Below are 15,616 nucleotides of genomic sequence, written 5' to 3'. Positions count from 1 at the left end.
CAGCATCAGGTAGCTCACAACTACATTTAACTCCAACTTCAGGAGATCTGACACCCTTCTTCTGGCCTCCATGGACACTGCATGCAACTGCATATGCCCAAACACACGCAAATTAAAAAAAAAAAAAAATCTTAGCTGGGCGGCAGTGGCGCACGCCTTTAATTCCAGCACTCAGGAGGATCTCTGTGAGTTCGAGGCCAGCCTGGTCTAACAAGAGCTAATTTCAGAAAAGGAGAACAGGGTCCAAAGCTACAGAGAAACCCTGTCTTGAAAAACCAATAAAAAAAACTTTAAAAAAGTAAATAAGGTCAGGTGTGGTGGCACATGCTTACCTTTAATCCCAGCATTCAGGAGGCAGAGCTCTTAAGAGTGAGACCAGCCTGGTAGTTCTAAGCCAGCCAGGGCTACACAGTGAGATCCTGTCTCAAACAAACAACAAACAAATGTGAATAAAAACAAAGGAAAACACTTATTCCACTTTCTTTGTATGAATACAGAAGTGGCATTGCTGAACCCTGTTACTCTATTTATAAGATTTTGAGTAATCTCCATACTGTTTTTCACAATAGCTCTGAAATTTCCTAAATCAGCATAATCCCTAACAACAATCTAAACATTTGTTCCTACCCACACACAAGTGCAGTTCTCACTCGTCAGGGAAACTTCTCTTTGCAACAGGCAAACGTCTCCTTCCATCGTGGAGGCTGCATTTTAATTTTGCTGTTTCTTTTTGTTATGAAGGTCTTGCTTGTTAAGTCTCACTTGCTTATTTTTGTATTTGTTGCTTAAGCTTTAGATGATGTCAAAGAGGTTCCCCCTACATTTTCTTTTTAGAGGTTTTTGATTTCAAGATTTGTGTTTAGTCTTTGAGCTAGTTTTAATTTTCATAAATAACATGCCAGAGATGTTTTTTCTCCCTTTCTTCTCCCTCCTTCCCTTTCTGTGAACACCTAGATTCCCAATACCATTCACTAAAGATTGTATTGACTCTTGTAGGTATTACCTTGAACACTTGTCAAGAATTAGTTGATTATGAAGGTACAAGGTTATTACTAGGTATTATGCTCCATTCATTGTTCCTGAGTCTATTTTAATGCAAGTACAAAACAATGAAAAACCTTGTAAAAATAAAAATTTTAAATGAAATTAAAAGCAAATGAATGACAATTATTCAAAATGATTTTTATTATGACATTTCATGCATTGATATCCAATTTTCTTCATATTTATCCTCTTATTTTCTTTTCTTGCCATTTATTTATTTGTTTATTTATTTATTTATTAATTATGTGTACAATATTCTCTGTGTATGCCTGCAGGCCAGAAGAGGGCACCAGACCCCATTACAGATGGTTGTGAGCCACCATGTGGTTGCTGGGAATTGAACTCAGGACCTTTGGAAGAGCAGGCAATGCTCTTAACCTCTGAGCCATCTCTCCAGCCCCAAGTCTTTTCTTATACCCAATCATCTTTAAAAAAAAATTCAATATTACACATAAGTATGTAATAGTTTGCCTGAGTATCACTTACTTAACGATCTCCAGTTCCACCTGCAGAATTACATTCTTCTTTATATCTCATTAAAACATTGCTACATTTTCTTTATTCAGCTTTATTCAGTCAGGTGTTGATGGGGATCGAGTCTGCTTCTGTATCGTGGCTATTGTAAATGGTGATGCAATAAACAAGGATGTGCAAGTATCTCACCTGTATGCTGACCGAGATTCCTTTGGGTATATACCCAGGGAGCAGTACAGAAGATCATGTTATTTTGATTTCCACATTTTGAAGGCCCTCCATATTGCTTTTCACACTGGCTGGACTAATTTATATTCTCACCAAACAGAAATAAATAAATAAATAAAAACAAGATAAAACATCCCTTGTAGGATTATATGACTCTGAATGAGACAGTAAGAAGTGATTCAATAAATATGGGCATTTTTTTTCTAGCTACTGATAATGAGTAAAATCATTTCCATTATATAAAAATATCAAATTCAGGCTGGGCATGATGGTGCATACCTTTAATTCCAGCACTCTGGAAGCAAAGGCAGGAAATCTCTGAGTTCAAGGCCAGCCTGGTCCACAGAGCAGGGCAAGTAAAATCAAGTTCTCTGTAACATAAAAATATGTGTCACATGTGGTAGCATGTGCCTGTGATCCTAGTACTTGGGAAACAAATATAAGAATCTTAGGTTCAAGGCCAGCTTGGGCTACACAGTGAATTCCACACCAGCATGAGCTACATACTAACATACTAAGACCTTGTCTCAAGAGTCAATTTCTGAGCCAGGCATGGTGATACAGACTTGTAATCCTAGCCTCTTGAAGCCTGAGGCAGGTGGATCACCATGAGTTCAAAGCATTTTAGAGATGGATTACAAGGTGACTGGTTGAGAGTCAAACCCAGGAGATTCATTTCTAGACTTTTCCTTTAGTCACTAATAACACTTTTTGCTGAATAGAATACCCATAATCTGAACATTACTTTTATAACAGAATTGTATCCTCACTTGTGGTGTTTATGTTGCTACATATACTTGATCTGTAAAGCAAAATAGAAAGCCCAACCTTAATGAACCCCTTTTATTATATTTTAGGAGTTACAACAGCAGGATGGCTGATTAGGACTTTCCAATGTTCTTGCCCTCCATCAACATCACATCCAACTACTAATCACACATCAAAACACCTTCGCTCAGCAATCCAGGTGACAGCCTGCAGCACCTGGCTGCCGTGTGGCCATGAGGAGAGACGTATTAAAGAAGGAAGCATGGCTTCACCTCACCCGCATCACCCTCCATGCAGCCCAACCAACACAGTAGGAGACAGAGGAAACTGAACACCTGAGGGCTACAGGGCACAGCATCAGACCCCCAACGATGAACCTCCAAGTCAGGCAGGCCCAAAGACCCTGCACACCCGTGATTCAGACTCACCCCAGGTTCTAGACCAGGCCCAGCCTCAAGGTCTAGACCACTGAAAAAACAGACTCCATAGACTGTAGGCCAACCCCAGTGTCAGGTTAGCGCCATATTCCCAGGACTCAGGTTCATTCCGACACCAGGCTAGCCTTTACAGTTCCAGACTCTAAACTAGCCCAGGCCATTCTGACAGAGACCCAGATTCTAGGCTGGTTGGCACACACAGCAGCCTCTTGCTTGCCCAGGGATACACACTAGTCCCCACACTTCCATCCTTCAGAGGGCTCAGGGACCAGGCTCATTTCAGCAAACCCAGTGATGAGGCCAGTCCTGATAGTCCTTATCTCCATGAACTCAGGTTCTAGGTCTGCCTTGAGAACAAAGCCTCTATTTCCATATCAAACATAGGCTAAGTGCAGTGACCGGAAAAAACCCCACGCTATTACCTATTGGTATAGGCTCAGGCCAGTCCAATGGACCTAGCCTCAGACCAGCACTCAGTTACCCTCTATAGCTGACGTGTCAGGCTACCATTCCGACTAGACTCCAATCTGTCTCTTAAGGACCTACACTTTAGACCCTACACTGGCTAGACTGGCCCCAGACTCCAATATATCTAATGTAAAGGCCACTCCACTAGTCTCTCGCTTCCACAAGGCCAGGCTCCAGCCAGGAATGCTTCAGGCCTGCCACCATACACTCAAGTTCCAGGCCTGTCCAACCCCAGATAACTCAGGCTCTGGGCTTGTTCCTGTGAAGCCAAGTGCCAGGGACATCAACATAATTAATAAACCACTGGTCTGTTATAATTACCACCATGCTCTAGAAACTGTAAACTATATTCATCATAAAACATTGTGCTAAAGAAAATTCTTCACAATTAAAGTTATTGTAAGTTATAGAGTAAGTGTTGGGGAGATGGTTCAATTGGTCAGGAGTTTGCCACATAAACATGAAGACCTGAGTTCAATCCCCAGAGCCCAGGCAAATGGAAAAGGCAGAGGCAGGAAAATCTTTAGTGCATGCTGACTAGCCAATCTAGCAGAGCCAGCAAGCTCTAGGTTCACTGAGAGACCCTTAAAAAAATAAGATGGAGAGCAATTGAAGAAGATGCCGGACATGGACCTCTGATATGCACACATAAACATGCATGTGGATGTGCACAAACACACATATGCATACACAAACAAAGCTGCTACTGTTGCAGGAGGTGTGGTGCACACCTTTAATCCCAGCACTTAGAAGGCAGAGGCAGGCGGCTGTCTGTGAGTTCCAGGCCAGCCCGGTCTATAAAATGAGTTCCAGGACAGTCAGGATTATTATACAGAGAAACCCTGTCTTGAAAAACAAACAAAAAAAGCTGTTACTGTTAAGTGATATATACGAAAACATGCTAATTTCAAACCCCATTAGCATATTTCCCATAATGACTACAGGACTTCCTGTACGTTCAAAATGATTCTAGGTCATTTTGAATGGCGTTTATAGTTCTAATCCTCTGGTAAAGGACATTCCCATGTTTAAACTATAGTTTCAAAATAAGCAATACCAGTAAAGTGAAAGCCTCTACTTTGAGGGTAGGTCCCAGTATGTTTCCTTTAGTCATTTTGTACTTCCTAAGACAAAGTATTACAAAATCATTGACTTACATCTACCATCTGTCCTCTTGCAAGTACAAATAGTTACTTTTTTCTAGCTTTAAAAGATATTCAAAAAAGAGATACTGAGATAACTATAATATTGCCCTATTTTGAATAAATCATAGATTTCTATGCTCAGCCTGGCTCAAAATCAGAGTTCAAATCTCAAACTTCCTGGGATCTTATTTCAATGCTACCACCTTTTAAAAATTTCTGGGACTGGAGAGATGGCTCAGAGCTTAGGAGCAATGAGTGTTCTTCTAGAGGTCCTGAGTTCAACCAGCAACCACATGGTGGCTCACAACCATCTATAATGAGATATGGTGCCCTCTTCTGGTGTGCAGGCAGAACACTGTACACATAATAAATAAACAAATCTTAAAAAAAAAAAAAAAGGAAAGAAACCCTTTACCTCCAGTTTTCAATAACACACTCCCCCATTTCCTTCTGAGCTCTTTCTAACAGCACCCTTAAAGTCCATACACCTGGTCTGGGTCTGGTGACATACACCTTTAATCCTAGCACTCAGGAGGCAGAGGCAGGAGAATCCTTTTGCCTTTAAGGCCAGCCTGGTCAACAAAGCAAGTTCCAGGACTATATAGAGAAATCCTGTCTCAAAGAAAAAAACAAGCAAACAAACAAAAACCACACATACATATAAAAAAGAAAAAAAAAGCCCAAACCACTAAAAAGTCCATATTCCCATTGACAGTCTGTTCAAAAAGAGTTTAGGATTTGTTTCTATTATGTCCTACAAAATTCTTCAGCTTTTACCCACTGTCTGATTTCAAACACAACTTCTAACTTTTAAGTATTGGTGAAGTATAGCACCTCCCTTTTAGTACCAAAGTCTGTAATTTTTCCAATATTATGTAAGCAATTATAATATTTTTGGTCATGAGACAACATCATTTATTGTCTAGGAGTCCAAGAACAGCTTAACTAGATCATCTGCTCTGGGGCCCAAATCATACTGCCAATATCGTCTGAGCATCATAGTTCTCTTCCACTAATAGGCAGAATAAAGTTCCTTGGCACCCCCAGTCTCCTAATAACCAAAGATAGCTTTTGCTATCCTGTTGCTGGAAGGTTCCTAACCACTAGGACCTTCCACCAATCAGCCCCCATACTTTTCTTTCCTCCACCAATCAGCCCCAGATTAATCCCTCCTCTCTGGAATTCCCCTAACTCCATTTAAAGGGAGTTTGTGACCTTCTTTAGAGGTCACCAAATGCCACCCCAATGTTGGGATTAATAAAGCACTCTTGTTATTGCAAAAAAAAAAAAAAAAAAAAAAAAAAAAAAAAAAAGTTCCTTAGAACTAACTGGAATCCCCAGAGAAAAATATCACCTTCAGGCTTCCACATGACCTCTCAAACATGGCTGTTGGTTTCTATTCCTTCTGGTTTTGCTTGTCTCTTTTAAGGACACGCCTATTAGGAAGGACCTACCCAAGATTCCTTTAATTAACTTAAAATCAAATCATCCACAATTTAGGAATGAAATTTGTTCATATTCATAGGCTTTGTCCATACTATACAGCAGGGAATTATATAGGAACACCCATGACAAGGGGAAAATACTGAAATCATCTTAAGATTCATCTAAAGCATCAGGACCATCTTGCCTACTCTTTCCCCTCTAATCTGGGAGACTGATTTAATCTCCTGGACTCTTACAGTCCATCTGCCTTCTCTATATTTACTCTTTGTAGCATGATTAATAAAAACTCAGAGACAGAAATTGGGGTTCAACCTGAAGGTTAGAAAAGCAAAGCAGCCAGCCACTGGCTCTTATATCGACCTCAGTCCAAAATGGCGATTCTGCCTCCAGGAATCTCAGATTGAGAATAAGACTGAGAGCTGTCTCCACCCATTTTATAACCCTCTCTAGGGCTGGGATTAAAGGTGTGCACCACTGGCATTGAAAGCATTCACTGCCTGGTTTCTATGGCAATTAGTATGGCCACTGGGATTAAAGGTGTGTGTCACCACTGCCTGGTCTGTGAGACTGACAAGTGGGGCTGTTCTACTCTCTGATCTTCAGGCAAGCTTTATTTATTAAAACACAAATGAAATGTCACTAAAATTCTTAATTTCCATTTTTTATCACCTGCTCCTTGGGGGAGGCCTCTTGCTTCAAGGCAGTCTGATTTTCACGTTTCTTATTCCCTAAAAATTGAACGGAATCATTAGGCTAGTTGTTCTGCCAGTAAACAACCTGTAAAGAGACATTTTTTTTTGTTTTATTAAAAATAATTTTTTTCTCTCATAATATATTCTGATTATGGTTTCCCCTCCTCTTCCCTCCCATGTAGATGAACACCTTTTCTGTCTCTTATTAGAAAACAAACAGCCTTCTAAGAGATAATAAAAATAAAATATAATAAAATAAAACAAAAATTAACACACTGGAACTGGGCAGCACAAACAGAAGGAAAAAGCCCAAAAGAAGGTACAAGCAGAGATCCACTTCTTTGCACACTCAGAAGTCCCATAAAAACACTAATCTGGAAACTATAACATATACACGACTCAAGCAGGCCCTGTGTATGCTGTCTTAGTCTTTGTGACAACTGCAATTATATATGGTCAGTAATTTTCCTTCCTCAACTTCTATGACAGTATATATGAACATATAATTGTAACCAACTAGAACTAGAGAAAATTTACAGTATAGATTTTTCTTAACAATCTGGCTAGTAAGAAATACATAAAGTTCTCCTATTCTTTAAAAACTATATATTTTTATAAAAGAAAAATTTTAATAAATGTTCAAAATATTCTTAAGAATTTAAGAGAACTTAGAAAGAAACCTGTTTGCTTTGTATACAAGTGTTACTGCTAGCTAAATGATTTTTCTTTTCATTTCCTTGTACAGCACAATATATCAATTAGATTTAACTTTTACTTTTCTCCTGAGTTTACTGAGGGATAAAGGACTTTTTTCCTTTTTATAGTCCAATAAATCCTTCCTTCCTTTCTCTTTTTCTTTTTTCTTTTTTTTTTGACAGGGTCTCACTATGTAGAACCCTGATTGTTTTGGAACTTACTCTGTAGACCAGGCTGACCTCGAATTTGGACCCACCTGAGTGCTGGGATTAAAGGTGTGGCAATAAATCCTTCCTCATACAAGAATGCTGTGGTTCAACAGAGTAGCATCTGTATGTATCACAAGTATTCCGTTTTCCTTTTATTTTCAGTGATCAAGCTTAGGCTGTCTGGGGGCACCAGGAACCTTCTTCATATACCTGTGCAGGTAGCTGAAGCCTTCACTCTAAACAGCTTCATCTGAGAAGGAAACACTTCCCTCCCATATCAAATCAACAAATGTTTGTTACGAGTCAAATACAAATACGTTCTTGCCCATAATTATAAACTAGAAGCCACTCATCAGACTTATATTAGATTATAACTACTATACTAGCATTTACTATTATTGGCTAAATTTCAGATAACAACTAAGTTATCAGAGGATACACGAGGCAGGATTCTGAGTATGAAACTAGCTTTGACTTACACAGGAAGTACTAGGCCAGAATGGTCTATAAGGCACGACTCTGTCTCAGAAAAACAAACAAAAAGACAGAAAAAAAATCTCTAAAAGAAGGAGGTGAAGGCTCTTGCTCTTCTCTAACAAACTGGGCTGCACTCTCTAACCTGTCAGCTGCGGCTGCTCTTTCCAATACAGCAAAGAAAATGAGAGAGCTACAGTCACCACAAAGGCAAACACCAATTCTTTTTTAAACAATTTATTTTTTGAGACAGAGTCTCACTCTATAACTCAGGCTGGCTTAAAAATCATGCAATTCTTTCCTTGGCCTCCCAGGTGTTGGAATTACAGGTATGAGCCACTAGGCCTGGCTATGAGTCAATTCTTACATATGAACTTCTAATACTGATTCCAAGTAGAAGCTAACACATTAAGAGAATTTCATTACTGAGAACAGTGAGAAAACTTAAAAAAATGACAGTTTTATATGTGATATGGTGATGAGATTATACAATTAATTTTTTTGAAGTAGCAAACAAATGTAAATATTTTCCAAAATCAGTCATAAATAATACAAACCAAAAGGAATATATTTACAAAATGTGTTACTTCAACAAGTTACAGTCAAAAAACAGGGTATCAATCAACAATTAACTAAGAGACTCTGCTAACTGTGTTTAGGCTATTATGCCCAGAGCAGCTTCTCTTATTTGCTAGAAAGATGTCCTTCTGAGTCCTCCATGTGCACAAGGGGTCTGTGCAAGGAGCACCTGATACTTGTGGGTTCAGCTGAGTCACATGTTTCTTGGCTTTCTTTTCCTCCTCCCTGGTTAGTTTTTTTGTTTTGTTTTGTTTTTAATTTTCTCTGTTGACTCCTTCCTCTTTTTCTCCTCCACTATCAGCTCCTTTCTCAGCTTCCTCTTCTTCATTGTCAGCTCCTTTCTCTCCTTCTTTGTCCTGAACACTGCCAGAAACTGCTTTGTTATAGCCTTCCCGGTTCCGAGCAATTTCAATTGCAAAAAATTGAATCCTGGGTGCTGAAAGGTAAATAGAATTAATTGTCCTGGTCTTAGGTAATTATGTACACTGGCTAGAAACCCACCGACAAATCTTAACTCACATGAAAGCCATTCAAATATATAAGTGAAACAATTGTGGGGGCACAGGAAACTCACCAAAGATGGTGTTCTCTTCAGTGTAGCCCTGAGAACAATCGAGTCGCAACAAAGTACCATAGTTGTAGTCTTCCACAATACCTTCAAATTTTAAGCAGAATGGCCTCCACTTCTATAAAGGAAAAGACACCTTAGCTGATGAATCCAAGATCAAGCCAGTAAAGAAGTTTGATTCCCCAGTGAGAATAAAAGCCAGGGAGAAAGAGACTAGTACTGAGGTGACTGTCAGCTTTATGGTGAAAATTGTACATTTCGGTGCTAGGTTATGTTTTCAGGCTGGTGTCCACCTACACAACATTTTGGTCAGAAAAAACAAACAACAAAACCAACCACCTCAATCTTTTTACTACAAAATTAAAATGTGATTTCTAAAATGGATCTCTGTTTTGCTTTGAGCTGTTTATCAGCCAGCTCAGTCAAATGGTTATTTATCATCACCAAAGTACCAATGAAACAAAGAGGACAGGGATATACTTTAGGTTACACATGCCCACTGAGTAGGGGCAAGTTCTCAAAGATCAGTGATAGCCTGCTAAGTTCAAATTCTTCATCATTCAAGAGCAAATTTTAAGGAGAATGTTTTTCCTATTATAATATCATATTCTGTGTCAGTAAGAGATGATCACATAAGCAAGAAACACCACTTGTATGCTATCCAGGACCTAAGATTAATGGAACAAAAATCCAGAGAATAAAAATACCTCCCTATCTTCCCTGTACCCTATTAACTATTCCACCATCTAACCTTTTTTATACTAACCATCATTCTATTTATTTATTTATTTATTTATTTATTATGTTGTGTTCTGCAGGCCAGAAGGGGACACCAGACCTCATTACAGATGGTTGTGAGCCACCATGTGGTTGCTGGGAATTGAACTCAGGACCTCCAGAAGAGCAGTCAGTGCTCTTAACCGCTGAGCCATCTCTCCAGCCCCTCCATCATCTAATCTTGCCAGCTAAATTTCCTGCTAAAATAAACTCATCCTTCCTCCTCACTGAAAGGAACAGGTAAATAGGGTATTTGAAGTGCCCAAGAAAAGAAAAAAAAAAATAGTTTCCATAAACACAAAAAGTACATAAGATAGAAAATAATTCATTCCATAATTGACTTCATTATTATAAAATTCAGGCTCCTTATTGTAAGTCCCTTGAACAAATTTTGCGCTTACATAAAAACATACAATCAATATCACTGGCCAGATGTTAGATAACACTCAAGAAGATACTTGCCTCTTTAGCTGATTCTGATTTGAGTTCTTCTGGGTCCAGTACATCTACTCTGAGCGTCTCAAAATTTTCACGGAACTCAGAGTAGATTTGGTCATCTACTTTGGTGAGTTTCAGGAACTGTGGGTCAACTGATGAAATCAGCTGCCAGACAGTAACACAAACATAAAGATGCTAGTCACTAATTACACTTCAACCCTCCAGTGCCACACCATCAGGAAACCATATGTTTCTCAGGACAGAAGATTACCTTTGGCAATATTAACAGCCCAGGTCTTGCATGAAGTCATTAAAATGGTTTTAAATGACATAATAAGAATCTCTCTCCTCTTTTTCTTTTTCTTCCTTTTACCCATTTGGCAACTGAATGAACCCTTTAGTCCTAGTATTGCCTGGCTCTCGTCCTGTGAATTGTTCATTCATTCAACAAACATTTAAGTGCTTGCTATGTATGGTCCAGTTATCTTTCCTCCAGGTAGCAAACAACAGGGGTAGACAAACAACTTCTCATTATCAAATTCACTTCTACTCTTATTCCCTGGAGGTAAGATTTCTTTGTTAGTTAAAACAATCTTCAGCTCTTTTCCATCTTCCTCTCGGAGAGGCAGCTTCACTTCTGCTTCTTTCCCCACTTCTCCCCTCCCCCCTCTCTGTCTCTCTCTTTCTCTTCCCCCCCTCTCTCTCCCTTCTCCCTTCCTTCTCCATAACCCCCTGAATACATATTCAACCTTACTCTGCAAAAAAAAAAAAAAAAAAGATCTTCAAAACTTAACAGTTTAAATTGCTGAGAACTATGATTAGCATAGCATCCACCATACACTAAAATTACACATTGACTTCTGCTTAATGATGAAGACGACTTACTTTGTAATAGACTTCGGCATGCTGCATTGCTCGAATGGCCCAAGCCATCTCAATATCAGGCTGCAAAAGAGGAAGAACATCAGCTCAGAAATCTCTCAGTTCTAGCCGGGCAGTAGTGGCACATGCCTTTAATCCCAGCACTTGGGAGGCAGACGCGGATGTCTGTGAGTTCGAAGCCAGCCTGGTCTACAAGAGCTAGTTCCAGGACAGGCTCCAAAGCCACAGATAAACCCTGTCTCTAAAAACCAAAAAAAAAAAAAAAAAAAAAAAAAAACTCTCTCAGTTCTGTAAAGGATAATAAGTCAAAGATGCTCTGCTAAATCTCAAGAGGTCTACAGAAAACGATAAACGATGTTGCTGTCAAGGGATAAAAGCTGAACTAAAAGATTTGGCAATATAAACCTTCTGCTCTTAGAATGACCAATACGGAATAACAAAAACAATGACCACTGGACATCTTTTCCCAGCAGCCAGCGAAAGTGTGGAAAATCAGGACTGACTTAAATAATTATTAAAGTTACATTAATATACCCACCTATGTGTCTCAGAGTTGTTTAGAGAACAAAAATACACATGAAACTATGTTTCCCTTTAATGAGTGTAGCATGTTATACTCATCATTTGTGTTTATCAGGTAGCCATTTTCCACTTTGTAAAACCCCAGAACAAATGATGCAGCCAGATTATAAATAAGTCTGAACCACTAGCTGTTCCATTGGACTCTTCTTTTCCAACCCACCTGTTGTTTCCTTCATGAGGTCAGAAAAATCCATCTGCATATGCACCTCTCCAACTTAGGCAAAACAATTTTCCTACTTCCAAATCCACATCTTCTGTCCACTTATGCTTTGGGGGTCCAGTTCAAGTTACATTTCCCTGATGAAATCTACTGCCTCCATCCTTGCCTGAGCCACCCAACTAGTACATATTACATTCTGATTTGGGTGGTATTACTATTCCGGCTGTTTTTTTTTTTTCTTCTTGTCTCTCAACACACAGCATGTATAAGGGTCCAAATGAAGCACACCACAAACCAGTGCAACTTTGCTACGCAATGGGATCATTTAAGGCCCTTTAAAAACTACCAAGTTGTAAGTTCGAGGCCAGCCTGGTCTACAAGAGCTAGTTCCGGGACAGGCTCTAAAACTACTGCAAAACCCTGTCACGAAAAACCAAAAAAAAAAAAAAATCAAAAACCAAAAAAAACAAAAACAAAACAAAACAAAACCACCAAGTATTTGCTCCTCTTCCCCCAACATCCTGATTTGACTTGGTGTGGGTTGTAATCTGGACACGTGGGGTGTTTAGACACCCCCCCCCCACACACACACAGGTGTTTCTAAATCAGAGAAAAGTTAGGATTGACGTGCGGAGGTCTGAAGAAGACAACAGGAAAGGGGCTTATAATTCAGTGCAGCGGCATTCAGACATTCTGGGATAGCTGGGAGGGCGGGAAGAGTGGGTGAGTCATACTCACGTCATTGCCATACGACTCGGCTGGGAGGGAAAGAGCATGGGCCACGGACACCACTTCCCCACAAACCTGAGAAAGAAAAAAAAAAGCAGAACTGGGTGAGCGAACCCAGGCTCCCTAGGTCGCTCACCATTCAATCTCTACTTGGGTATTTACCGAGCCCCAGAACAGCATCTTACCGGCTCTTCGCTTTCGCTTGCAGCATCCATGTTACAACCGGGTAACTGCAGTTTCACCTTTCCGGAAGTGGTTTACTGTGCGCGCTGCTTTAACAGTTGATTAAACGGCGGAAACGGAGACCGGTTTTTCCGTCTGCGTCTGCGTGCGTCCTCCCTTACCAAAGGAAGCCTCATCCGGGCCACGCAGGCGCCTAAGTGGCGTGTTGTTGCTTAACAACGCTATTCCAGAGGAATTCGGTAAGTCAATGGGGGAATATATGTGGTGTGAAAGACATGTGTTAAGTAAATTGTGATGCTGTTTTTAAGTCCTGTGTGTGCTATGTTCTCAGCAGAAAGTCAAATTCACACTGCATTCCAGCGCGCGCGAACGCACGCACGCAAGTCGGGGGACAGTAAGCCACTTACAAACCCGATATGGTATTAGAGGCCGGACTGTGGAATTTGGGATGAAGGAAAAGACTTTGCTACCTACTTTGGAAGAACGAGCTAGAGAGGTAACCACGAGCTAGAGAGGCATTATCCTTGTTATGATTTTTTTGCGGTTGCTGTTTACCGCAGAGCGGGAGGAGACCCGGGACGTGAAGCCACGTTCGTGGAAAGAGTGTTTATTAGGGGGAGGGAGGTGTTCGACAGTGGGGTGAAGGGGCAGAAGGAAAAGGGGGGGGAAAGAGAAAATTCCGGGGTTTTTACTTTTAAAGGGGGTTTGCGCAGGGGCTGTTGCATGTTGCCGTGTTCCTGGGAAACGTAGTTTTCCGGTCCGGCGGGGGGGGGGGGGGGGGAAACTGTGATCTGCGCTTGCGCACAGAGGCCTTCTGGGAGACGTAGTTCTTGCTTCTGTGCCTGCAGTTCCCCGTGAGACTCACAATCCTGTACTTCAGTAGCATACCTGAGCTGAGTCAGGATTGGCGCTTAGCCAAGCAGGTGGGAAAAGACTTGAAGCGAGGGAATGGCATGGGCAAAGGTAAGACCTTGCAAAGAACAATCTCTCTAGAGCAGAGTGCAGACCGGATCTTTGTGTGGTGAATTTTAAAGAGATGAGATATTTTTTTTAAATCAGGCTTTTTTTGTTTGTTTGTTTGTTTTTGTCTTTGGTTTGTTTTGAGACTGCCTCTCTCACTTCCACAGTGCTGAACAAGTTTGGAATCTATCAACAGTAAACAAAGAGTTCCCATTCTCACATTCTCACCGGCATTTATTGTCAGTTGTTTTCTTGATCTTAGCTAGTCTAATTGTAGTAATGTGGAATCTCAAAGTTGTTTTAATTGGCATTTCCCTAATTGCTAAAGATGATGAACATGTTTAAAGATAATTCTTAGCCATTTTTCATCTCTTCTTTTGAGAATTCTCAATTGAAACCTACAGCTGCCCCCCCCAGCCCTTTTTTAACTGGATCATTGGATTTCTTTTATATATATATATATTTATTTATTTGTTATGTATACAATATTCTTTCTGTGTGTATGCCTGAAGGCCAGAAGAGGGCACCAGACCTCATTGCAGATGGTTGTGAGCCACCATGTGGTTGCTGGGAATTGAACTCAGGACCTTTGGAAGAGCAGGCAATGTGCTCTTAACCTCTGAGCCATCTCTCCAGCCCTCATTGGATTTCTTGATTCTTTTTTTTTTCCTTCTTATATTCTGTATACTCTATCAAATGACTAACTGCCAAAGATTCCTCCCACTCTGTGGGTTTCCTATTCACTAGCTTATTGTTCTTTGAGCCCTACATAAGTATTTTAGTTTTATGAGGTCTTATTGTTAATTGTCTTACTTCCTAACTGCATGAAGACCTGGTCAGAAAGTCTCTTCCTACACCTTTATCTTGTAGGGTACCGCCTATGTTTTCTTCAAGAAGTTCCAGCACTTCATATTCCACATTGAGTTCTTTGATCCATTTCATGTTGATTTGAGTTCAGGGTAATGCATGTGGGTCTAACTACCATCTTTTACACGAATACACCCAGTTCTCATACCACCATTTGTTGAAGAAACTGTTTCTTTGCCAGTGTGTATTTTTGGTGTCTCTGTCAAATATCAGATGGCTGACTCATGTTTGGGACTTCTATTTTGTTCTACTGATTTACTAGTCTGCTTTTGTTCCATTACTATGCTACTATTATTATTGCCATTACTGTGCTGTTTTTATTATTACTGTAGTACTGAAATCTTACCACATTATATTCACTCCCTGGTATATGTCTAAAGGACTCAATGTCCTGTTTTACAGATACTTGCTCAGCTATATTCGTCACGTTCATCATAATAACTAGGAAAAAACAGAGACAACCTAAATGTCCTTCAACTGATGAAAGATAATGAAAATGTGGTACATATACACAATGGAATTCTATGTCAGCTGTAAAGAAAAAATTGAAATCAATTTGCAAGTAAATGAATTAAACTAGAAAATATTATACTGAGTGGGAGTAATCCAGACCCAGAAAGACAAATGCTGCATATTCTCTGATTTGTGGGTCCCTTCTGCATCTTAAGATGTGAGTGTATAACCTGAAGTTCCCACAGAAACCAGGGGTAGAAGGAGCTATAGAAAGCAGAAGAGTAGGATGAATTGGGAAATTGGAAAAATAAGGGTACTTTATCTGGCAGAAAGGAGGGCAATCCAGAAGGAGAGGGA

The 15,616-nt window shown here is 40.0% G+C and overlaps 1 protein-coding gene across 13 annotated transcripts in view; it reads right to left on the bottom strand.

Moving 5' to 3' along the window:
- Pbdc1 (polysaccharide biosynthesis domain containing 1) overlaps positions 1-13,110 on the bottom strand; it is a 45,604-nt gene extending 32,494 nt beyond the window's left edge. For 3 of the 13 annotated variants that reach the window (XR_005283904.1, XM_038317416.1, XM_038317415.1), the window contains exons 1-6: positions 12,982-13,102; positions 12,806-12,871; positions 11,329-11,388; positions 10,468-10,608; positions 9,235-9,346; positions 6,680-6,738 (exon numbers count right to left, since the gene is read on the bottom strand). Coding sequence is in view for 12 of the 13 variants with exons in the window: in XM_038317416.1 (XP_038173344.1) it covers positions 6,680-6,738; positions 9,235-9,346; positions 10,468-10,608; positions 11,329-11,388; positions 12,806-12,871; positions 12,982-13,011 (468 nt within the window). In the remaining variant the exon portion in view is untranslated. Of the gene's footprint in view, positions 1-382; positions 420-1,404; positions 4,266-6,679; positions 6,739-8,688; positions 9,097-9,234; positions 9,347-10,467; positions 10,609-11,328; positions 11,389-12,805; positions 12,872-12,981 lie in introns of those variants that run through there. The other 10 variants (XM_038317410.1, XM_038317409.1, XM_038317408.1 and 7 more) reach the window with 7 other exon arrangements.
- Positions 13,111-15,616: the final 2,506 nt, after the last annotated feature.

Source organism: Arvicola amphibius, chromosome X (genome assembly GCF_903992535.2).
Source record: "Arvicola amphibius chromosome X, mArvAmp1.2, whole genome shotgun sequence".
Taxonomy (NCBI): Eukaryota; Metazoa; Chordata; class Mammalia; order Rodentia; family Cricetidae; genus Arvicola; species Arvicola amphibius.
This window is presented reverse-complemented; position numbering and strand designations above follow the sequence as displayed.